The following is a 25,148-nucleotide window of genomic DNA, read 5'->3' as shown; positions in this document are numbered from 1 at the left end:
CCTACAGTGTGACACAAGAGTCTGCCACTCTTTCTGTGGGTCTCTGTTCCTGGACATATACCTTTCAGTGCATCAGAATCTCACCATGCTGAGTGTGATCCTACTGTTGAAGAGCATGCATTTTATTTCTACAGCATCACCACTTAGGGCTTGCCCCTTACTTCCATGGTCATTATTTTTCCAATACTGGAGGAAAAACTTGCTATGTTGAACTTGTTGAGAAATGATATGTTTGTATACTATCCTTTATGAATGATTTAAGGGATTTCCATGGCCTGATAGTCATTAGAGCTATTCACCAACTAGTTCCAGCTTTCTTCCTGTGAATCTGGTGAGGTTGCACTTCCTTTCATAGTTAGATGGAGCTATGTGAATTGGTTTGGCCCTTGAAATATGAACAGAAGTGAGGTACATACGTTCAGGGGAAGGTGTAAGAGTCCACGTAAGATTTGCCATGTTCCTCTTCCTGCACTGGCAGCTGCAAAAGCATGGAGTTGGAGCCTCCCTCATACATCCTGAGTGAGGACAGCACAGAGCAGAGTCTCCCAGCCAACTGGTAATGGACATGTCACATGAATAAGAAATACACTTTGGTTTTAAGGCCCTGAGATTTCAGGGCTACCCCATACCGGCTGATTCATTGACTATATACCATTTTGTTCAACTTACTAACTTTAGATTGCAAGATGTAATTCCAGTAGATATTTAGGCTTCCTAGAAAATACTCATTTTAACATTGTGCCATCAATTTATGTTTCTACAAAAAGAACACTACTATGTAACCAACAATTAGTCTAAAATGGGAATTAAAGAAGAGGCAACAATCAAAATAAATTGAAATCCACATTTATTGATGAGAGATATATACACAAAAGTTAAAACACTTAGTGAAATATTGGATTCCCAGGTTATTTCCAGTATATAAAGAATATCCAGTTATTTTACACATGAAATGTTACAGTAATGAGTCCACATTGTAAGAAAGCTTAGAAAGCTAAAGGCGAAAACAAAAGACCTCAACTACCCAAAATGTGCTTCATCAACAAGGCATTTTCTAGTACTATATATGAGAAACAATTCAAAAATTAGTTGAAGATTTTATCTTTTTGCATTCATTAGTCTTTAAACACTATGTGCTATAGATGCTCTGTGCTACATGACTTCAGACCAATGGGGATTGTGAATGTGAGGAATACAATTATTTTTATCTTGTGTTCTGGACATACAAGAATTTTCAAAGAGAATCCTGCATAAAGCCCAGTTTTATTTCAGGAAGTATTCCATCCTAAATTTGAAAGGAGTTGAAGAAGCCACATTTTCAAGGAAAAGTTAGCCTGTCCACCATATCTCCTCATATGAAGCAGCAACTGCAAATTAATGTGCTTCATGCCCCCTGATTATATGGTAGGCTTTACTCTTCTTGGGAAAAGAGTAGGGCACTCAGGGTTTCCTATAGCACATGGCTAGTTCTTCTCTGTCCTTGGGGAGAAGAAAGGGGTTACAGGAACTATAGACCTCACAGCATTGTATTTAGTGATAATTATACAGAATGTGTGTTTTAGGAGGCAACTGTATATTTGCATTAGTTAATCCCATCTTCAATCATTCAAACCATACACACAGAAAATATTAGGTAGAGAAGGTCATACTCCCTCATATATGTGGGACCTGTGTTCATCAGTTGCCCCTCTACAACCGCATAAGCTGTACACTCACTATTCCTGTGCTTCTAGTGCTCTATGTTTTTTACAGAGAACTGTGAAGTTTATAGCCAGAACTGTGCTTTCGTAGGGTTTCACCTACATGTCCATTTGCAGTTAGTTAGTCAGCAATGTTTTTTCCTGTACCCTGACTCAAAAATCCAAGGGAGACAAGGCTCCTCAGAACCTTTAAGTCATGAGCATCATGATGAGTATTTGGCAAACTGAGAGGCTGACCTTTCTCTAAAGACGTGATGCTAATATGCACAGGGGCAGACTAACTTTTTGTCTCTCTGAGCCCAATCCGCCAAGCAAAGGAGGACTGTAGATGGATGTTCTCATTCTAAACCTACCTAAGTCTAGGTAATCAAAAGTTTCACAGTTGCACTCACCGTGTATTAAACAGACATGAGATGATCTTTCACTAAGAACCAGGACACACACCCAGCCCATCCCTGCTCTGAATTGTGTATTTACAAAGGTGCTGGACACACACAGACTTTCAAACAATCATCAGTACAAAGGATTCATAGATAAATTCTTCACTCATATATATTCCCAAACCACATTGAGAAAGAGGAGAAATGATTCACGACTAGTTATCTAAGAAGGAAAAGAAATGTTTGCAAAACACCGATCAACATGTCTACTGCATTTAGATGAATAGCCAAAAATAACATATACATTTAAATTACAATACATCTATACACCATTTCACCGAAATTACACCTAGATCCCTACATGATAGCTACACAAAGTGCATAGGCACTGTTCTTCATGCGTGAACCAAGTGTCAGTGTGTATACACAAGAGCTTCATGCTTTGACAGCTAGCTGTACTTGAAAATAGATACAATTATTGCCAGTTGAGGGTACATCTAATCTGTTTGTTTAATGAAGAGCAGGTTCAAATACATACCAATACACTTTCTATGTAACTGACTACTTTTTAAACCACGGTAAAAATACTAGTCCTACCACCATCTCAGAAAGTATTTGGTGGAAGGAAGACACCTCGTCTTTGCAGCGGCTATTGTTTTACCTTTCGGGGAAGTTATATAGTCCGTTATTCACCTGAGGACAGAAACTACCTGGGCTGCTTCTAAACAATTTCAGCATGATTCTAAGCCCCCACTTCCAGCCCCCAGTGATACAGTATTGCCTCATAGTGGTTCTAAAATTTTTTTAAAACTTTCTTTAAAAATATGTGCTCAATTTACATAACAATGTGACGTTTACCACTAATTTGCTTGGCAAGAATTAACTGCAACAAATCTGTCCTGATTTCATCTCTAGCACTCATCCTCAGTCTCTGCTACTCAAAGTTTTCCTAAGCCAATTTTCACATAAACCTTTAGGAAGGTATGAAACATTCTGATCTAGAAATAATCCTACTATTAATACCTTGTCTTTGATAGTCTTAGAGAAAAGCAAAATTAGAATGCTCAGCTGGAAAAACAAGGCCTGGTGTCAAAAATTTTAAAAATCAGCACCATTCCTTGAGTTAAAAAGATGAATTATTTAGATGCATATCCTCACCAGCTAAGGAATTTAAGCAATTCCTCATTCTTAATGGTTCATTTTGTTCATTGCATCACTAAAGACTGGGTTCTTAAATTTGTCAAATGTGACTATACAGTCAAGAAACAATTGGTAGCTCTAAATTGCTGAAGAAACTTCTTGTGCTCTAATTAGTTATAATTCTACATGTGTGGTTACATAGAAAATACTGTAAGAAAATATGTCTGCAAAATTACAGATACTAAATAGATTAATTCAGTCTACACTGAGTTCTTTATAATTTCTGAAGAATAGTTACAAACCTATAACATTATTAAAGGCTAAATTAATATTAAACATATAATATCCAGGTCTATAAATACATTTTCTAATGCTCTTTATAAATAATAGCAAACAAACTAGGGGATTTGTTTAAAAAAATGTAAGACTGGGTTGGAGGAATTTGTGGATTTAGGGTGCAATACTGATCAGAGGGCAATATATTGTCCCTGGTAATACAGACTCTTACCAGGAAGCCAAAATATATCTACTGGCAACAAGATCAAGTGAGATTCACAGTTTGCCAGCTCTTTCCTCAAGCTGTAGAAAACAAATAGAAAAACAATATACAAAATCCTCAAAAAAGTAGTTTTTTTATATACAAATCTCTAGAGTGACCAGATAATCTGATCTGTGTTGTGCAACATGGAGATGCAATGTTGAGGTTTTCCAGGAGAAAGAGAAAGGAAGGGAGTTAAGGTGATTTGTAGAAAAATCTAGATGCCAAAGGATGACTTTCTATAAGGGAAGTAACTCTTATGGAGTATTAAACCACCAGACAGCCAACTTTCTGATCATATATCTCAGGGAATTTGCTCCATGGGTCCATGGGGGAGAAACCTCAGAGATGTGCTGGACCAACTTCCTGGGCTAGTGTGTGTATTTGCCCCCTAGCAAAGGCAACAGGCTGTTTCCAGGCAGGCAAAATGGTTGCCATGAGAAGAAACAGTGCCCCAGAAGGAGTGAGGCTCCGACTGCAACATCTCCATCTCCTGTGAGGATGATGACAAGGCTAACAGTCAGTTGTCAGGTTTCAACACTCACCCAAGGATTGGGGGTGTCTCCAGAGAAACTGAGGACCTGTTGCTACCCATTCTCTAGATCAACTGCTGACTCTACAAAGCAGTGAGGTCTGTTCCAATAGCAGGTTTTATTCTCAGCACAAAAGGGCCCTGTGTAAAAACCAGAAGGATTTTGTAAAATATCAAAATGAATATTTGGCCTGGAGGTTGGAAAGTGAAGCAAGGCTGGACATAGAAAAAAAATGATCAGTAGTTATTCAGGATATTATTTAGGATAAATGAAATAGGAACTTAGGGGCATCTCTCACTTTTCTACAGGTTCTTATCTGGGTCAATGAAGAAATTGTGTTTATCTTGCTGCCCTTACATCAGATTTTTTGCACTAATGGAAAAAGCCGGCCAACAAACAAAAGCCAGTCCTTTCAGTCCTAGCTTTACATCTTGCCCCTGCAAACCTGAAGAGCTGAAGTCTCTGGCAATAAAGGAGTTCACAACACAACAAATACCAACACTACTCTATTTAGCAGAAGTTTGGACAAAGAGCAGAGGTGTCAGCCATGGGCCATTGCAGCAGTGCCAGAAAGTGCAAGAGGTTGTTTAAAGATCATGGCTGGTGACATGCACCTTGTAGACCATGCATTGTATCCCATCCACCCTAGAAACTAATCAGGCCTTGAAGAGGGCAATGATAATCAGAAAATTCCATTCTTGTAAGTTAGAGCATCTCTTCCTGCAATGTGATGCCCATGATAAAAAGAAACCAAGAGGAAAGTGTGAAAATGAATTTGCGGGCTTACTTGTGAATGGGTGTGCATGTCTACATACTGGCGGAGAAGAGAAGATATTTACAGACAGTTGCCGTGATTGTGCAACTGTTGCACCAAATTTCATAAGAGTGATCAAGGTTATTCGCCAAAGGCTCTCAAATTCCCATACTGGGTTGGCAATTAGAATTGTTGGAGAAAATTGTGTGTTTTGGGTATTCAGAGTGGGCTCTGTTGCTACAGCAGGAAGGATGCAACAGCTTGAGTGAGGCTGTAGGTTCATCCAGTCCTCTCATGTTGACTCTGGAAACATTTTTCCGTGAGCCAAATCACTACTTCTATTAGGAAGGTGAGTTTAAGTAAATGGAACTTTTGTTAAAAAATGTTTATTGGTGTCTCAAAACATCAAACTGTGAGTGAACATGGCCACCTTCCAAGCTTGTTGTAAAACATCAAATGAATAGAGGCTTGAATTTAATTTCTCCCAAAGGAGATGAGAAAAATCTAAATTGATTATTCATTATTGTGGGCTACTTCAAATTAAAATGTAAATAGGTCACATTTTATAGTAGGAAGCCTCTTAAGAAGGAAACAAAGCAGAGATCATAATACATTGGGCTCACAGGGCTGGAAGGCGATTTTAATCATTTAATCCCACCCCTTCACTTTTCATATGGGAGAAAATGAGGCTTGGACACAAAATGACTTACGTAAGTCATACAGCTAAAAATGGGCAGAGTCTAAATCAAATGTTCCCTCTACCAAACCATGTTGCTTCTTATCATCTCTATGTCATTGCCTGAATTAGCTGTGGTACACGCTACAAAGTTGGATACTATTTAATCAAGATTCTCTGTTATCTATTTTAAAACCAAGCCTCACACTAACTTGTGTGATGGTTTACTAAGCTGTCTGTTAGCAAAGCAGCAACAATAAGTGGAAATGATAGGAAAGGAAGAGGAAGAGTAGAAAATTTGGTTTTCTTTTACGGAAAATCATAAGAAAATGTGTCATGAGCAGCTGGAAACTCACTCTATGCTAAGAGAACAATCCGCCTCTAGTGCCACCTGCTTGGATTGGCACTCAGTGATCCCTCTAGGCTTAACCAGAAATTACTACAGATACTGAGACCATTTATCTTCTTTGACAACTAGACTTACAAAACTCTCACTCCAGAATTCCTTCAGGCTGTTTGCTTTAACTTAGTCTTCTTCTGCCTCCAGACTCTAGCATTCTTATTCAAGGAGCAAGTATGATAATAACTGAAAATTTCATTTGGTCCTTTTTCTTGGTTTGGAATGAGTTCAGTTGGAGAATAAGTAAAACAAACCAGCAGTTCAGACAGCTAGATAGCTCTAAGAGTTAGAGAGCAGCTAGGTGAGAAAAATCACTTCCACTGGGGTGTAACTGCTGTGCACTTTTAGTCATCAAACTAGATGAGAGCTGATGAGACTTGTTTTTCAGGAGCCAGAACTACGGAGAATTCTCTCTGAGCACGGATATACCTACTTGGATTTATTGCTGCATTCCATGGGAAAATATTGCACAGGTGGCCGAAGCCTTGATTCTGACAAAAGTAAAAACTATAACATAACTTTTGCTATTGAGAGCAAAGGGACGTGCAGTATTTGCAAAAACATGGCAGAATGGGGTTTCCTTTGGTGGACCCAGTAAATGAGTTTCCCAACCACTTTGCTCCAAAAGAGCTTCTTGACTAGATACATATGCAAATGACATATTTCTCCACGCACAAGTGGAAATGACCAGAGACCCTCTAATCAATAGGTCATTGGGATTCCTGGCATCACCTAGCAGGAATCTCCCCATGACTTGAATTTTCCCTAAGCCTTTCTCATGTTCCATGAGTCTGCTAGGCATTTTGGCACCCCTTCTTTCAGCTTTCATGAATATCCAGGCTGACTAGTGGTTCGAGAGGAGAAAGAAATATTTGTCTTTTACAGGGTATGGTAACTTCTGCAGACAGCAAAACCATAGGCTGTGTTTCTACACACTCAATAGGAAGTAAAAACTGAAACTGATGGCTATGTGGTTCAGCTCTCATGACCTAGAGTCCTATGTTGAAGATCTCTGAGATCTAGATGATTGCCCTGATTTTCTGATGCTCTTTGTATGGGAAGCATGCCCTCAAAGATCTAAGGTAAAGTATTACCTTGAAAGATAAGCTATTCTTCTCACTGATTGGATTTGATTCATTGAATTTGAGTAAGTAATTAAGTGATGATTCCACTTGGGTTTCTCAAAGGGCAAGAATGAGAAAGAGAAGAATTAAAGTCTACTTAGTTGGTTTTCTCCTGAAATGATTCTGATTCCTAAAAAACGTGAATGAGTCTATAGCAAAATGGCATTGCCAAAGCCCTGATTTACAGACCTTACAGGATGCAGTGTATGTATGTTTCTGGCCTGCTGTAACTGTATATAAATACAACATTTATGCATTATCAAATAGTAACAGGCTATTACAAGCATTCATATTTACGTTGAACCAATTAGGATAAATCTATACATGTAATTGACAGGTTAAATGTGTTCTATTTAGATAAAGGTTATTAGAGGTATACCCTGGATCCATTTGTTCTGTTTATGGCACATATGCTGGGCAAAGAAAATCCCAAATGGGCATGGCATGGGAGAAATAAATGAGGCTTAAAAAAAACAGAGGACATAGACATATGTCAACATGTCAACTCTACATGCATTTTGGATTTTCAGGCTAGTCCTGAGTTCAAGAAATTGTATATTTTTAATATGACTTATTGAATTTCCAGATAAGTGTGAATTTCTAAGTATATTCTCATGAGATTTCCTGCACACAGTAAGTCTCAAACCAGAAAAACTTGCTTTGTGAAGCTGTACACCTTGTTTCTTCCAAACACATTGTCTGCTGACATATTTACAGGCTAATAGGATAGCTAGGAAAAAGTTGAAGACAAAACACACCAGAAAGGTTTCAGGCAGAGTTTTGAGAAGACAATCCTGTGACCACTCCTTTGAGAAACATGCCCATGTATACAGATCCCAAAGTTGGCCTTCCATAACAAAAAACAACAAGCTCCTAGACGCTTTGCCTATAGCTTCCAACTTATCATAAAAAAGCTCTTGGGAACACCACTTAAAGAAAATCCTAAACAGTTTCACAGCTAAACCCAGGAACTGTCTCCTTAACCTATAACATTTGTTGTAAAGAATGCATTTTCTGGCCAGGTGCAGTGGCTCACGCCTGTAATCCCAGCGCTTTGGGAGGCCGTGGCGGGTGGATCATGAGGTCAGGAGATCGAGACCATCCTGGCTAACACAATGAAACCCATCTCTACTAAAAATACAAAAAATTAGCCAGGCGTGGTGACATGCGCCTGTGGTCCCAGCTACTCGGGAGGCTGAGACAGGAGAATTGCTTGAACTAAAGAGGTGGAGGTTGCAGTGCAGTGAGCCGAGATCGCACCACTGTACTCCAGCCTGGGCAACAGAGCAAGACTCCGTCTAAAAAAACAAAAAACAAAAAAAGAATGCATTTTCTACTACTACACTTAATCACATCCCTTGACCACCCTGTTAACTGCCCATCTACTGGAAGTAGAGACCAATGTCATTTGAAAAGCAAAACTGAAAAGTTGCCTAATATTGTTCAGTAGTGATCCTTATCCAAAAATAATGAGGGTTTAGGAGACAAAAACAACTGGAATCTCATGTCTCTTGTATGTTTCAAAGGTATCTGATTTAAAAGAGAGAAGTCACAAGGAGTAGATAAGAAAGGCTATTTGAGGTCCATGAGCACCCTCATCTCAGAGAATTTGGGTTCTATAAACCATGACTGTCTCAGCATCCCTCTGCTGGTTTCATATAATACAGCCTACTCTCACCTATAAACAAGGTTCTACATACTTCTTAGAGTCAAATGTGCTTTATTTCTCAATGATTCAAGTCCCAAGTTTACTCCCAAACCCAGCAACCTTAGGAAAATACTGTGCATTATCAAATAAAAAAGGATAGTAGAGAAATTAAAAAATTTAGCTTGCATTACCAATCATTAAGGATTTGTTGGCTGACTACTGCATGCAAGGCACTGTGCTACACCAATTATATCATTTATTCCTTAAAACTTCACAGCCTTAAACAAGATTCCATCTGTGAAGTGGTACAGAGCCATCCTTTGTTGCCATGTCATGGTTCAAGGCTGCCTCGACTCTGCCATAGGAATGTCACTTTTATAGGGTTTTGCACAGATGTTTGTTTTCTGTTCCTTTCTACTGAGAAGATTGAGAAGGAAAACTGGCTCTGCTTCCAACTGTGTCCTATAACTGGTTTTATGTGCTTTAATAGAAGATAACAAAATGCTTTCAACATATTGGATAAATACCAGTATTTTTGTTTCATCAAGAGATGACATTAAAAGAGGCACAGCCAACACAAGTGTCTTCCATGTGTGAGGACAGTAAAACGACCAGGCTTTCTAGGATGATGAGATGATGACTGAAATAATCGACAGATTAAAAATATCTTTTTCTTTAGGAAACAAAAAATAAACTTTTGGGTTAAACAAAGCAAAACACATACCAAATAATCTCACTTGATTTTACTACACCAGGTGAAGGCAAACCAAACATAAATAAATTTGAATATTTAACTCCGGTTAAACTTTATGTTGACTGTGCTCTCTTACTTTTGTCAATATGTACAGTGGTTATATATAAAATACTTCCTAATCAATTATCAAATTTAGAAAGAATAATGAAACATACTTTGAAATTTCAACCATTGTTCTCACAGATTACACAGGGTAAGGCGGAGACGTAACAGGTTCTTTAATCAAGTGCCTTTAAGAGCATGGCTCCCTCTAAAACTCTCTTTGAAACATTTTACTTAAAGAGCATATGGAAGATAAATTGTCAGAATTCCCTAAGACAGGTATTTGCTTTTAATCAACCCATGTGCAAACTTTACTAGACGTTTTAAGGGGAGTTACTTCTAGAGGCTTTTAATAGAATCTCTTGTGCATAACAAGGCGAGACATGGAGAACACTTTAAGGAATAACACACTGTGTGTTTGCTCATTTTCCCAAGTCCCTGGAGCGTACCACACTGCTTTACTCATGTCCCCTGGGAAAAGAGCATCCACATTTCTGCATCTTGGGAGAAAAGGGAAGCTGGCAAGAACGTGTCTTCAATTCAAACTGATTCCTCCAGCAGCATCCATTCAAATAATAATACAAGTGAGAAAATTAGACGGTTATAAAGCATTATTTGGCAAAGACACAGCACCGTGCCTGTCATCACTGACTCACAAGAGCTCCTCTAAGCCTCGGCTAACAGATTAAGTAAACATAGAAATATATGCATTTTTTTTTTCCTTTTTAAAGAAAGCTTGTTTATATCATCATTTACCATAGGATACGCTGGGGAGTTTATTCAAGAATTTGCTGAGACTCATATCCTTATTTCTCACGTTTCCAAGGTTCTTCCTCAACACTGCAGTCAGCTGACTTTCCATTGGCTGCCAGAGTTACCTGAAAATAATTATCATCAACATCCAGCTTACAGGCCACGAACCAGAAAAAAGCCCTGTGGGTTATGTGGAGAAGCACCAAATCCAAGATTATACTACATGACTGAAATATTAGTTTTAAATGGAGTTCTTTCCATATTGAATTTGAACCTGTCTTGGGTTTCAACAGTGATCTGAGAATTTTAAAAATCCACATTTGGGTTGGGAGTATCAAGGTATTAAAGATGCTTTGCAATTTGGGGAATAACTTCTACTATGTTTTTAGTGTTGTGGGGTGTCTAACTACCCAGAGATCCATCACACAATAACACAGTCTTTAAAATATAGTGCCCACGTGCTACTCCATACAACCACAGAGGAGGAAATCCAGAACTAGGTATCTAGTTCTACTCATGCATGTGAAAGGTTCAGTTGCAATGACACCAGGTAGATGGCATACGTGTCTAATTTTTAAATCAGAAATTATGACATTTCAGCTGTGCCAAATAAGCTATCCCAGCTTTAAAGATTAAAAAGAAAAGTAGAGAGAATTAAAAGTCTGAGATTGGTGACAATGTCTATCTAAATTACTTCAATGCAGACATTTAATAATCAGATATAATTACTAGACCATCTATATTATGCTTCCCTGGCTCAAAGTGAACTGAACCTTTTTGCAGAATAGGAGGTTTTCCCCTCCACTTCTAAGTAGTTTTCCTAGCTTACCTTCTGTCTGTCTGTCCTCAACGTCATGTGCAAACTTAAACCCACGACTGATATTCCACATAATGGAGAGACTGGATTTATGAAAGCATTAGAATATGGAGACATGACAAACGCAGCAATGTTTGAAAGAAATCTGACTTTCTTCTTACCCAAGTGGAAGTGAAATGCATGCATCATGACCACATACAACATGCTAGGAACAGAAAACCAAGTGCCCTTCAACGAATCAAGCAAAGGAAAATAAAAACCATTCATCCAATCTCCATTAGCCCCCGATTTTTTTCAGAAAAACAGACCATGCAATTAGCAATGACCGCTCCACATGCAGTTATTCTGATTAAACTTGAAAACTATTGTGCAACTTCAAACTACTATTACCAGGCAAGAGTTTGAATACACACACCAACGAGACATAACAATGCATGAAATGGTTAAAGTTTTGACCAGAGCTGCAGCAAATTTGTTTCCCTTTCAGTGAACTGTTAAGAAAGACTGCCAGGGACAGACTGTCTGCCTGAAAAAAGTTGCCTGTTCACTATAACCTTGAATGTGCCTATTTGGCTCTCAGTGATGAACCACATCAATAGTGGTACAAAATTATCAATCACAGTGTGGTGCCTTTGGAAGATCAGACAGCACTTGGGGGGAAGTGTTTTTGTTTTGTTTTTCTTGTTTGTAAATACTGGGGCCTATGTTTCAAAAGTATCTGGGACAGCAGATTTTTTTTTGGCATTTCCTTTCTTGGCTGGGCTAAAGAAAGCTAGGACTCCATTCCCCAACCTGTCCCACTTCTCTCTGCTCCAACCACTTGGGTAATACAAAAGAAAAAGAGGATGGCATTGGCAGCAAGCGCTGACATCTCCCATCTCAGTTTTTAAAAAGTGGGAAATAGCGAGACAGAATTAACCATAAGGAAGTTCAAAGGAATAAATAAATGTGACCCAGATATCCTCAGAAAGGGTGTAAATTTATCTCCATGGCTCTGGCTGCCTCCTTCCCACATCAGCGTCAACACAGTTAACTGATTTAGAGTGAGAAGAATCAACTTCCTTTACCCAGCAAAGGCTGAGGATCAAATAGCCTTCACTAAGCTGAACCCAACCATTTCATCAAAAATGTAAACAGCTGAAATAGTTGATAAACCAATAGAGCTATTTTCATCATCTTCAAGACCTGCTCAGCTTGACCACTGGTCACCTAAATGCTAATTAACCAATGAGTTTGCAGGTGGTTGGCTGGCTGACCACTTACATAGAGACTGAGCCACTATCTCTATGGAACTGTCCAGCAAAAAGGTTACCTAAAATATAGCAAGGACTAAAGATGCTAAAAGGATACATTCAACACATATTTGTTGAGTCCCCTACAACATGCCAGACACTATTTTAGGGCTGGGTCACAGTAGTATAACTGGGGACAAAGCCTTACTCCTAATGAGCTTACTTCCTACCGATATGGGTAATTCACATTTCCTTATAGGGCTTGAAATAGTTTGCTTTAAAAAATGAAGCAAATTGGCCGGGCGCAGTGGCTCACACCTATAATCCCAGCACCTTGGGAGGCCGAGGCAGGTGGATCACCTGAGGTAAAGAGTTACTGACCAGCCTGACCAACATGGAGAAACCCCGTCTCTACTAAAAATACAAAAAAATTAGCTGGGCATGGTGGCACATGCCTGTAATCCCAGCTACTAGAGAGGCTGAGGCAGGAGAATTGCTTGAACCTGGGAGGTGGAGGTTGCGGTGAGCCGAGAGCGTGCCATTGCACTCCAGCCCGGGCAACAAGAGTGAAACTCCGTCTCAAAAAAAAAAAAAAAAAAAAAAAAGAAGCAAATTTATCCTCATGTGCTTGATGTCCTTCAAAAACAAATCCAGGAAGTCTGAAATCTAAAGACATCTCCATGCCCACACACCTTCTTTTTCAAAAAGTGTCCTACAAAATATTAAGAAGCCTCTTGAGAAATTCCAAAAGGGCCATACGCAATTAACCGCTGGGATTCTTCTCAAATATCATTATGAAATTTTTAAAAAATTGTGTTTTTTTTGTTTTACATAATTTTTCCTCATATGGCAATAATTTGAGTTCAAGTCTTATCACCATTACAACATTGTACATTCTTTTTGCTGTCCTCCAGTGCCTAATTTATGGCTTTATAGATAATAGGCATTCAATAAATACTTGATGAATAATCAAAACATAGGATCTCACAGGAATGAGACAGGCGCACTCAACTGAATCTTAAAAGGCACACAATAAGTACTTAAATATAATAGAACATAAAGCCATTCACAAGATTATTGAGGTTGTTGATTCAAACTAACATTTTGATGGGGAATAATCCAGCACATTCACTCAGATGTGGGAAACACCAGCTTTCCATGAGAATGCATCATGTCCTTTAGGTACATCTGAATTTCTAATAATTTGAATCATTTTCACTGAGTCAATTAATAAACTTGTGCAATTGCCTCTTGATGGGTGGTTTCCCTCCCTAATTTGTTTCAGAGTCCTTGTTGACCCATGTATGTATCTTACATACAGAGGACAAGAAAAAGCCTGTGCTAGTCCACTAGAATTCTGGACCTATGTTACAATCCAGTAAAGAGAATTGTTTCTGTGACACCCTTAGTTGCCCAGCAAGAGCCACAATATGTATTTGTAATGACCCAGAAGTAATATAGGAAGAAATTAGTGATTAAATGTGACCTTGTCAACAGAAGTCAAAAAGGTACCAGAGATCTCTGGCTGGGTTCAGCTTGTCCTCAGCTGCTGTGTGGAATCATTTTAGAAACCAACCCCCAGAGTTGATTCTGCTCACCTGCCAGGGTTTCTCCAAGTTTGCTTTACTCTGGTCATGACACTCTGACTTTGACAATGTCAAATTAGTTACAATGAAGGCTAGACAGAGCCCATAAAGCTTGAAGAATTAGCACCCAACAGCTTGGAGGAGAGCCCAGAACATCCATGCTGCAGAAAGATGGTGCGGCCAGGCAGTGTCTGAGATGTAGTGTTTTTAAAAAGACATTTCTGGATAATTGTCCTGAAGGATAAGTGTTCTTTACTTGAAATTGTTTACCCACTTTTGGAGCAAGGTACTCTCAGGTCAAAATTCACCTTTCCCACAAAAATAATTAAGAAAAAGGTAGTTGTGTAAAGTTATGTGGGCACATTTTCGACCAATATGTGATATATAGCAAGGAGGAATACTTGTGCTAGGTACATCAGATGATGCTGGGGATTTCTCTTCATGTTTAATTTGAGGAATAAAATATTTGAAAGTCAGAAAAGCTCTAGTAACCACAAATTCCTTTTTTCTTTTTTTTTTTTTTTTTTTTGAGACGGAGTCTTGTTCTGTCGCCCAGGCTGGAGCGCAGTGGCGCAATCTCGGCTCAATGCAAGCTCTGCCTCCCGGGTTCAAGCAATTCTCCTGCCTCAGCCTCCTGAGTAGCAGGAGGGCACCCACCACCATACCTGGCTAATTTTTTGTATTTTTAGTAAAGATGGGGTTTCACCATGTTAGCCAGGATGGTCTTGATCTCCTGACCTCATGATCCGCCCGCCTTGGCCTAGTAACTGCAAATTCTTGGGCAAAATATTCAAGATAACCGGGGTCAAATTGGTTAAGTGGGGTAGATAGGGGAATCCAAATGGTTGTTTCACATCACATGGATGAAATAAGCAACTGATTGATTCTCTGTCAGATTTGTTGATTTCCTGACATGTTAGACACAGAATTAGATGATCTGGGACTCACAGAAGCTTGGGTTACATGATTCTTTAGGAAAATAAATGTGACAATAATACATGCAGGCTTTATGTTTTTTTTTTTTTTTTAAGAAATCAAGCATGCACTACTATATACAAGTCTCGATATCCATGAATGGGAAATGTACCTTGCATTCATCTACTATGACAGAGTTGTGTGCAGCATAGACACATTGATTAGAGTTGCTTTCCCTATGGTTCTTCATGTCATCATAAATGGATTGAGTCTTGGTCATTTCAATATCTTCATGCACTCGATGCTGGGAGTCAATGGTATCCAGCTCAGACTTGGAGAGGTGATAGACTATCCCAGCCCCAAAAGAGTCACCCACAACATTGACCGAAGTTCTCATCCTGTCCCTGGGGACAAAGAACAGAAAAGGTTCGGTGAGGAAGCAGTATTATGTGGTAGTTGAGAGGTCAAGGTCTGGAGTCAGAGAGACGTAGGGTTGAATACTGGCTCTACCTTTTCCCTCTGCCTGATTTGGGGCAAGTTACTTAACCTTCATGAGCCTTGACTTCCTTGTTTGTCAGTTGGAGATGATGCTTATACTTCTCACATCGGCTGTGTGAAAATTCAGTGAGATAATGTATGTAAAGTGCTTAGTAAAATGTCTGGCAAATGGTAAACACCAATAACCAGTAGCAAAGGGAAAGGAGGAGGAGGAAAGAAAAGATTAAAGAAAAATAATGTGTCCAAATCAGAACTAGTACACAGGCTCCAGACACACCTAGCTGAGTCCAGCAACCCCTCCTGATTTAAACTGTTCTGTTTTTGAAGACTCTACACTATCTCTGCTTATCTTACTTATTTGTTTTACTGAAAAACTAACCATCTGTGAACTTTCTCATAGTAGAAAAGTCATTCTTTTTGTAAGAATGGGAACTAATAACCCTTCCTTTCTCCCTGCACCCGCTTCCCTCACAAACAGACACAGCTGTTAGATAAGAAATCCAGCCATAATTTTCTCATTGACCAATAAGTGTTATGACTACTTGTCCTGAAAAAAACAAAATACTTTATCTTGCTCTACTAACCTAAAAAAATAAACCTTCCAGAATGTTTCTGGAATCAGGAAATGTTAAGAAAATCCTTCCCGTCTTGAGTTGCAAGTTTTGACTTGAGAAAAGAATGGTTGATAACTCTCTTAGAAATTCAGTGCCAGGAAAGCTAATTAAATTCTTAAGAGTAAGTTTTCTCCTCTCATCCATAAGTTCAAGCCAAATCCATGTGAAGAATACTTTTGGCCATGTTTACCAGATATCCAAAGTCTTAAAAGGAAGGATGCTGGAAAACCACAAAAAAAGTTAAAAAAATTAAAATGAAGGAGTTTACATAAAGATGCTGCTGAGACAGTCCTAGTCCAGGACATTCTAGCTTTCAATTCAAATAATATTAGTTCCAGGCAAAGCAGAAACTTTAATTTTTTCTTGGAACAAAGACTCTAAATAAATTCTAGTTGCTATTATCAAATATATTTCTTATTAGAGAATAATAAGGAAGCTGCACTAGGAAAAGTCGGGCCTGGCTCCTTTGCAAGGCCAGTTGTTTGCAAGGTATAAGCTGGTGGTCTTTCTAATTTCAACTAAGAAGAAAATGTGGAAAAAAATGTGATCAGAGCTGGAGTTTAACTCTCGTGGGCATCTCTCCATCTGAGAATGCTCTTGCGCCTCTTCTGCTTTGGAGAATCTGCCTCAGTGTGATCGGGTCTACATCTGAATGAAGACTGGGTCTTGAGGTCATCCACAAAATCGGGCACTTGGAATAATTAATAAGAAGCCCCAGTACATGGGTTTAGGAAGGAATACATGACAGTAGTTAAGAAAAAGCATGAACTTTAGAGGCAGCCTGATTCGGAATCAAATGCCAATTTGTCCCTTGGCTGTTTGACAACCCTGATCATACTTGACATTTGAGAGCCTTAGTTGCCTCATTTATAAAATGAAAATAATAGAAATCTCCAATACATAAGGTTGTTGTGAAGATTAAATAAGATAACAAAGTGCTTACATGCTTCCGGACATTTCATAAGAACTCAAAAAACTTATTTATTCTATGATGTATGATTTTAATATTATTATAAATTGTATCAAGTCAATTCAAATATATTTGTGGCAACTTCTAGGTAGCTCATCCAAATATGGCTAGTTAAGCTACTATCTCCCCCTGAAAACATGAACCCTATTTAATAGCACAACAATTCCTATGGCAACGCTCCCAACTAACTAGCTGACCTATTTGTCCGTTATACAGTTGTGGTCTACTTTGGAGCTACTCCACTATACTTTCAATCCCTCCTGGAATGTATCCTGAGTCATGTATCTGTGAAAGGAAAGTAAAAACTCCAGCCCCCAGTTTACCATGTCAAATGGAAAAAAAAAAAAAAAGCTGAAAGTTGAATCATGCAAGAAATGCCTTTCCTTCTGTTCCTAAGCAGATAGCTAATAGTTAAATATCTCCACAGGTAGCTACTCTATGTTCACCTTATCTTATGTAAAGTGCCGATTTACTGAGGACAAGATAAATACATAATTGTCTATTGCCCTACCAGCTTCCTTTCCCTGGCAACATGTGGATTCAGTAAAGTGACCAGACTCTCCCTCTTTTTCCTCCAGTCTGCATTTCCCCTTTAAATACGGAAGCCCTCAAAATCATCTTTGGAGAAAAGTACAGGCTACAGACTGTTTCTGTGATTCTGTGTTTTTTTCTTCTGGGCATGTCTTTAACCTTGGAAAAATAAACTTCTAAATGGATTGAGACCTGACTCAGATACTTTTTAGTTTACATATACAACAGCTTTGACCAATTGCAAAATTCCAAAGAATGCTGAGGTCTTCCAGAGCAATACTCTGAGTACCCATTGATCTCATAGCCCAGAATAATTTGCATTATTGGCAAAGAAAGAGACCAAAGGTAATGGTGGTGGTGGTAGTGATAATGATGATGACAGTTAAATTTATATCACACTTACTATGTGTAAGAATATAGTTTATAGGCTGGGCATGGTGGCTCATGCCTGCAATCGCAGCACTTTGGGAGGCTGAGACAGGCGGATCACCTGAGGTCAGGCACTTGAGAACAGCCTGGTTAACAATACAGTACTAAAAATACAAAATTAGCCAGGCATGGTGGTGTGCACCTATAATCCCAGATACTCAGGAGGCTGAGACAGGAGAATCGCTTGAACTGGGGAGGCAGAGGTTGCAGTAAGCCGAGATGGTGCCACTACACTCCAGTCTGGGCAACAGCGAGACTCTGCCTCAAAAAAAAAAAAAAAAAAAGAACATACTTTATAGATACTACCTTATTAACCCTCACTATCACTCTGAAGAGGTACTATTATTCATATTTACTAGATGACAGAACTAAGGCCTGGAGAGCTTAGTGGCTTCCCAAAGTCTCATATCCTAGTAAAGTCATACAGCAAATGTGAACACAGACAGTACCATTCAGGAATCCACCATCTGCCACATGTTGAGAAGCACCATGGAACCACACAGCCTTGATTTTTAATCTAGCTCAGCCACTTACTAACTGTGTGATCTGGATGACTTACTGCTGTGATCTGAATGTTTGCATCCCCCCAAAATTCATATGATGAAACCTAATCATCTCCAAGGTGATGGTATTTGGAGATGGGACCATTGGGAGGTGATTAGGTCACATGGGTGGAGCCTTCATGAATGGGATCAGTGACCTCAGAAAAGAGGCCCAACAGAGACTCCTTGGCCCTTCTACCATGTGAGGCAGTGTGAAAACATAGCTGTCTATGAGGAAGCAGGCCCTCACCAGACACAGAATCTGCCAGTGCCTTGATCTTGGACTTCCAAGCCTCCACAGAACTATAAGAAATAAATTTTTGTTGTTTATAAGCCACCTACCTGGTCTATAGTATTTTGTTATAGCAGTCTCAATGGACTAAGACACTTGCTCAATCATAATTTTTCTCATGTAGCCAAAATAACTATTAATACTTTGTAGAATTTGGGGAAGACAAATTCAGTTCCTAGCCCATAGTTGACACTCATTATGTGCTGGGTCCTACTGTGTTTGGGGATAACTCCACTCACATACCATGTTTTGAACAAAAGCACAAAATACTATGCTAAAGCGTTAATGACTTTTCCAGTTTAACAAATCCATTTCCACTCAAGTGGTTGATATAAGTTTACAAACGACTGCTTCTTCAACCCTTGACACCAAATCCTTGATCTCCAGAAGCAGCCACTGAAGCAGCCAAATTTTTGCAATAGGATTTCTGAGTAAGTTTTCCCCACATTTTTTCTTTTTATCACCACATCTCTTCCATGCCATCAAATCTCCTTGAATTTGAAAAAGAACTCTGGCCAATGAAATAGCCATCAGGACAGGAATGGATGGAAGACAGAGTTGTATAGAATAAAAGCAGACCGGCCAGATGCAGTGGCTCATGCCTGCAATCCCAGCACTTTGGGAGGCTGAGGTGGGTGGATTACTTGAGGTCAGGAGTGTGAGACCACCTTGGTCTCTACTAAACCCAGTCCCTACTAAAAATAGAAAAATTAGCCAGGCGTGGTGGTGCACGTCTGTAATCCCAGCTACTCGGGAGGCTGAGATAGGAGAATCGTTTGAGCCCGGTAGGCAGAGGCTGCTGGTGAGTCAAGATTGTGCCGCTGCACTCCAGCCTGGCCATAGAGCAAGACTCTCTCTCAAAAATGAATGAATGAATATTTAAAAATGAATTTTTTAAAAACAATAAAAACAGATTGATGCTTTTATTCTTTTGATGCAAAATCAAGATGCAAAGGGCCCTGGACCTTGGGTGAGAACACTAACCCAGGTCTTCTGATTCCCACTTGAGCAAATCACTTTTCACCTGAGCAAGGGAATGAGGCTAATCCCAAACTCACAGGAGGTTGTATTAAATGGAATAAGAGAAATACTAGACATGCTTTAAGTACTCATTGTAGGTTACAGGCATACATGAGCAAGAAAATGTTCCTTTTCTTATACCTGTTAATAGCTAAGTAGAAAGAAGAAAACATCAGCTCTAATACTTTGAGTTCTTTGTTAGTGAATTTATTTATTCAACAGATGTTTAATAAGCATCTTAGAGTGTGTAAGGGCACTATGCCAATTGCTTAGGCAGCAAAAATCCTTCTTAAACTCCCTTTTCCCCAAGAACCCACGTACTGTTTATTTGTCTACCTCCTCCACTAGAGTGAGATAAATGTTCAAAAAGACTCCGGAGCCAAGATGGCCGAATAGGAACAGCTCCGGTCTACAGCTCCCAGCGTGAGCAACGCAGAAGACAGGTGATTTCTGCATTTCCATCTGAGGTACTGGGTTCATCTCACTAGGGAGTGCCAAACAGTGGGTGCAGGACAGTCGGTGCAGCTCCCCGTGTGTGAGCCTAAGCAGGGCGAGGCATTGCCTCACTCGGGAAGCACAAGGGGTCAGGGAGTTCCCTTTCCTAGTCAAAGAAAGGAGTGACAGACGGCACTTGGAAAATCAGGTCACACCCACCCTAATACTGCGCTTTTCCAAAGGGCTTGGAAAACGGCACACCAGGAGATTGTGTCCCACACCTGGCTTGGAGGGTCCTACGCCCACGGAGTCTCGCTGATTGCTAGCACAGCAGTCTGAGACCAAACTGCAAGGCAGCAGCGAGGCTGGGGGAGGGGCGCCCGCCATTGCCCAGGCTTGCTTAGGTAAACAAAGCAGCCAGGAAGCTCCAACTGGGTGGAGCCCACCACAGCTCAAGGAGGCCTGCCTGCCTCTGCAGGCTGCACCTCTGGGGGCAGGGCACAGACAAACAAAAAGTCAGCAGTAACCTCTGCAGACTTAAATGTCCCTGTCTGACTGACAGCTTTGAAGAGAGTAGTGGTTCTCCCAGCACGCAGCTGGAGCCCCTGCAAAAACATGCCAAATTGTAAAGACCATCGAGACTAGGAAGAAACTGCATCAACTAACGAGCAAAATAACCAACTAACATCATAATGACAGGATCAGATTCACACATAACAATATTAACTTTAAATGTAAATGGGCTAAATGCTCCAATTAAAAGACACAGACTGGCAAACTGGATAAGGAGTCAGGATCCATCAGTGTGCTGTATTCAGGAAACCCATCTCATGTGCAGAGACACACGCAGACTCAAAATAAAGGGATGGAGGAAAATCTACCAAGCAAATGGAAAACAAAAAAAGACAGGGGTTGCAATCCTAGTCTCTGATAAAATAGCCTTTAAACCAACAAAGATCAAAAGAGACAAAGAAGGCCATTACATAATGGTAAAGGGATCAATTCAACAAGAAGAGCTAACTATCCTACATATATATGCACCCAATACAGGAGCACCCAGATTCATAAAGCAAGTCCTGAGTGACCTACAAAGAGACTTAGACTCCCACACAATAATAATGGGAGAGTTTAACACCCCACTGTCAACATTAGACAGATCAATGAGACAGAAAGTTAACAAGGATACCCAGGAATTGAACTCAGCTCTGCACCAAGTGGACCTAATAGACATCTACAAAACTCTCCACCCCAAATCAACAGAATATACATTTTTTTCAGCACCACACCACACCTATTCCAAAACTGACCACATAGTTGGAAGTAAAGCTCTCCTCAGCAAATGTAAAACAACAGAAATTATAACAAACTGTCTCTCAGACCACAGTGCAATCAAACTAGAACTCAGGATTAAGAAACTCACTCAAAACCGCTCAACTACATGGAAACTGAACAACCTGCTCCTGAATGACTACTGGGTACATAACGAAATGAAGGCAGAAATAAAGATGTTCTTTGAAACCAACAAGAACAAAGACACAACATACCAGAATCTCTGGGACACATTCAAAGCAGTGTGTAGAGGGAAATTTATAGCACTAAATGCCCACAAGACAAAGCAGGAAAGATCCAAAATTGACACCCTAACATCACAATTAAAAGAACTAGAAAGGCAAGAGCAAACACATTCAAAAGCTAGCAGAAGGCAAGAAATAACTAAAATCAGAGCAGAACTGAAGGAAATAGAGACACAAAAACCCCTTCAAAAAATTAATGAATCCAGGAACTGGTTTTTTGAAACGATCAACAAAATTGATAGACCGCTAGCAAGACTAATAAAGAAGAAAAGAGAGAAGAATCAAATAGATGCAATAAAAAATGATAAAGGGGATATCACCACTGATCCCACATAAATACAATCTACCATCAGAGAATAATACAAATACCTCTATGCAAATAAACTAGAAAATCTAGAAGAAATGGATAAATTCCTCGACAAATACACCCTCCCAAGACTAAACCAGGAAGAAGTTGAATCTCTGAATAGACCAATAACAGGCTCTGAAATTGTGGCAATCATCAATAGCTTACCAACCAAAAAGAGTCCAGGACCTGATGGATTCATAGCCGAATTCTACCAGAGGTACAAGGAGAAACTGGTACCATTCCTTCTGAAACTATTCCACTCAATAGAAAAAGAAGGAATCCTCCCTAACACATTTTTTGAGGCCAGCATCATCCTGATACCAAAGGCTGGCAGAGACACAACCAAAAAAGAGAATTTCAGACCAATATCCTTGATGAACATTGATGCAAAAATCCTCAATAAAATACTGGCAAACCGAATCCAGCAGCACATCAAAAAGCTTATCCACCATGATCAAGTGGACTTCATCCCTGGGATGCAAGGCTGGTTCAACATACTCAAATAAATAAATGTAATCCAGCATATAAACAGAACCAAAGACAAAAACCACATGATTATCTCAACAGATGCAGAAAAGGCCTTTGACAAAATTCAAAAACCCTTCATGCTAGAAACTCTCAATAAATTAGGTATTGATGGTATGTATCTCAAAATAATAAGAGCTATCTATGACAAACCCACAGCCAATATCATACTGAATGGGCAAAAACTGGAAGCATTCCCTTTGAAAACTGGCACAAGACAGGGATGCCCTCTCTCACCACTCCTATTCAACATAGTGTTGGAAGTTCTGGCCAGGGCAATCAGGCAGGAGAAGGAAATAAAGGGTATTCAATTAGGAAAAGAGGTAGTCAAATTGTCCCTGTTCGCAGATGACATGATTGTATATCTAGAAAACCCCATCGTCTCAGCCCAAAATCTCCTTAAGCTGATAAGCAACTTCAGCAAAGTCTCAGGATACAAAATCAATGTACAAAAATCACAAGCATTCTTGTACACCAATCACAGACAAACAGAGAGCCAAATCATGAGTGAACTCCCATTCACAATTGCTTCAAAGAGAATAAAATACCTAGGAATCCAACTTACAAGGGACGTGAAGGACCTCTTCAAGGAGAACTACAAACCACTACTCAATGAAATGAAAGAGGATACAAACAAATGGAAGAACATTCTATGCTCATGGGTTGGAAGAATCAATATCATGAAAATGGCCATACTGCCCAAGGTAATTTATAGATTCAATGCCATCCCCATCAAGCTACCAATGACTTTCTTCACAGAATTGGAAAAAACTTTGGTTCATATGGAACCAAAAAAGAGCCTGCATCACCAAGTCAATCCTAAGCCAAAAGAACAAAGCTGGAGGCATCATGCTACCTGACTTCAAACTATACTACAAGGCTACAGTAACCAAAACTGCATGGTACTGGTACCAAAACAGAGACATAGATCAATGGAACAGAACAGAGCCCTCAGAAATGATGCCGCATATCTACAACTATCTGATCTTTGACAAACCTAACAAAAACAAGAAATGGGGAAAGGATTCCCTATTTAATAAATGGTGCTGGGAAAACTGGCTAGCCATATGTAGAAAGCTGAAACTGGATCACTTCCTTACACCTTATACAAAAATTAATTCAAGATGGATTAAAGAGTTAAATGTTAGACCTAAAACCATAAAAACCCTAGAAGAAAACCTAGGCAATACCATTCAGGACATAGGCATGGGCAAGGACTTCATGGCCAAAACACCAAAAGCAATGGCAACACAAGCCAAAACTGACAAATGGGATCTAATTAAACTAAAGAGCTTCTGCACAGCAAAAGAAAATACCATCAGAATGAACAGGCAACCTACAAAATGGGAGAAAATTTTCACAGCCTACTCATCTGACAAAGGGCTAATATCCAGAATCTACAACGAACTCAAACAAATTTACAAGAAAAAAACAAACAACCCCATCAAAAAGTGGGCAAAGGACACGAACAGACACTTCTCAAAAGAAGACATTTATGCAGCCAAAAAACACATGAAAAAATGCTCATCATCACTGGCCATCAGAGAAATGCAAATCAAAACCACAATGAGATACCATCTCACACCAATTAGAATGGCCATCATTAAAAAGTCAGGAAACAACAGGTGCTGGAGAGGATGTGGAGAAATAGGAACACTTTTACACTGTTGGTGGGACTGTAAACTAGTTCAACCATTGTGAAAGTCAGTGTGGCGATTCCTCAGGGATCTAGAACTAGAAATATCATTTGACCCAGCAATCCCATTACTGGGTATATACCCAAAGGACTATAAATCATGCTGCTATAAAGACACATGCACACGTATGTTTATTGCAGCACTATTCACAATAGCAAAGACTTGGAACCAACCCAAATGTCCAACAACGATAGACTGGATTAAGAAAATGTGGCACATATACACCATGGAATACTATGCAGCCATAAAAAATGATGAGTTCATGTCCTTTGTAGGGACATGGATGAAACTGGAAACCATCATTCTCAGTGAACTATTGCAAGGACAAAAAACCAAACACCACATATTCTCACTCATAGGTGGGAATTGAACAATGAGAACACATGGACACAGGAAGGGGAACATCACACTCCGGGGACTGTTGTGGGGTGGGGGGAGGGGGGAGGGACAGCATTAGGAGATAAACCTAATGCTAAATGACGAGTTAATGGGTGCAGCACACCAACATGGCACATAGATACATATGTAACAAACCTGCACATTGTGCACATGTACCCTAAAACTTAAAGTATAATAATAATAATAATAAAAAGAAATGAGTACAGAGTGCTACGGGGTCATGTAGGTGGAACACTATCACACTTGGGTCATAAGAAAAGCTTTAAGTAGAAGTGTCTTGA

At 39.5% G+C, this 25,148-nt stretch overlaps 1 protein-coding gene across 4 annotated transcripts in view; it reads right to left on the bottom strand.

The window, feature by feature from the left end:
• Positions 1-830: 830 nt before the first annotated feature.
• The window catches only part of SLC1A2 (solute carrier family 1 member 2), a 166,551-nt gene continuing 142,233 nt past the window's right edge, over positions 831-25,148 (bottom strand). For all 4 annotated transcript variants that reach the window (XM_032166271.2, XM_032166272.2, XM_032166269.2 and 1 more), the window contains exons 10-11: positions 15,165-15,396; positions 831-10,567 (exon numbers count right to left, since the gene is read on the bottom strand). In XM_032166271.2, coding sequence (XP_032022162.1) covers positions 10,496-10,567; positions 15,165-15,396 — 304 coding nt within the window. In that variant the 3' untranslated portion in view covers positions 831-10,495. The remainder of the gene's footprint in view (positions 10,568-15,164; positions 15,397-25,148) is intronic.

Source organism: Hylobates moloch, unplaced genomic scaffold (assembly GCF_009828535.3).
Source record: "Hylobates moloch isolate HMO894 unplaced genomic scaffold, HMol_V3 SCAFFOLD_11, whole genome shotgun sequence".
Lineage (NCBI taxonomy): Eukaryota > Metazoa > Chordata > Mammalia > Primates > Hylobatidae > Hylobates > Hylobates moloch.
Note: the sequence above shows the minus strand (reverse complement) of the source record. Positions and strands in the feature narration are given on the sequence as shown.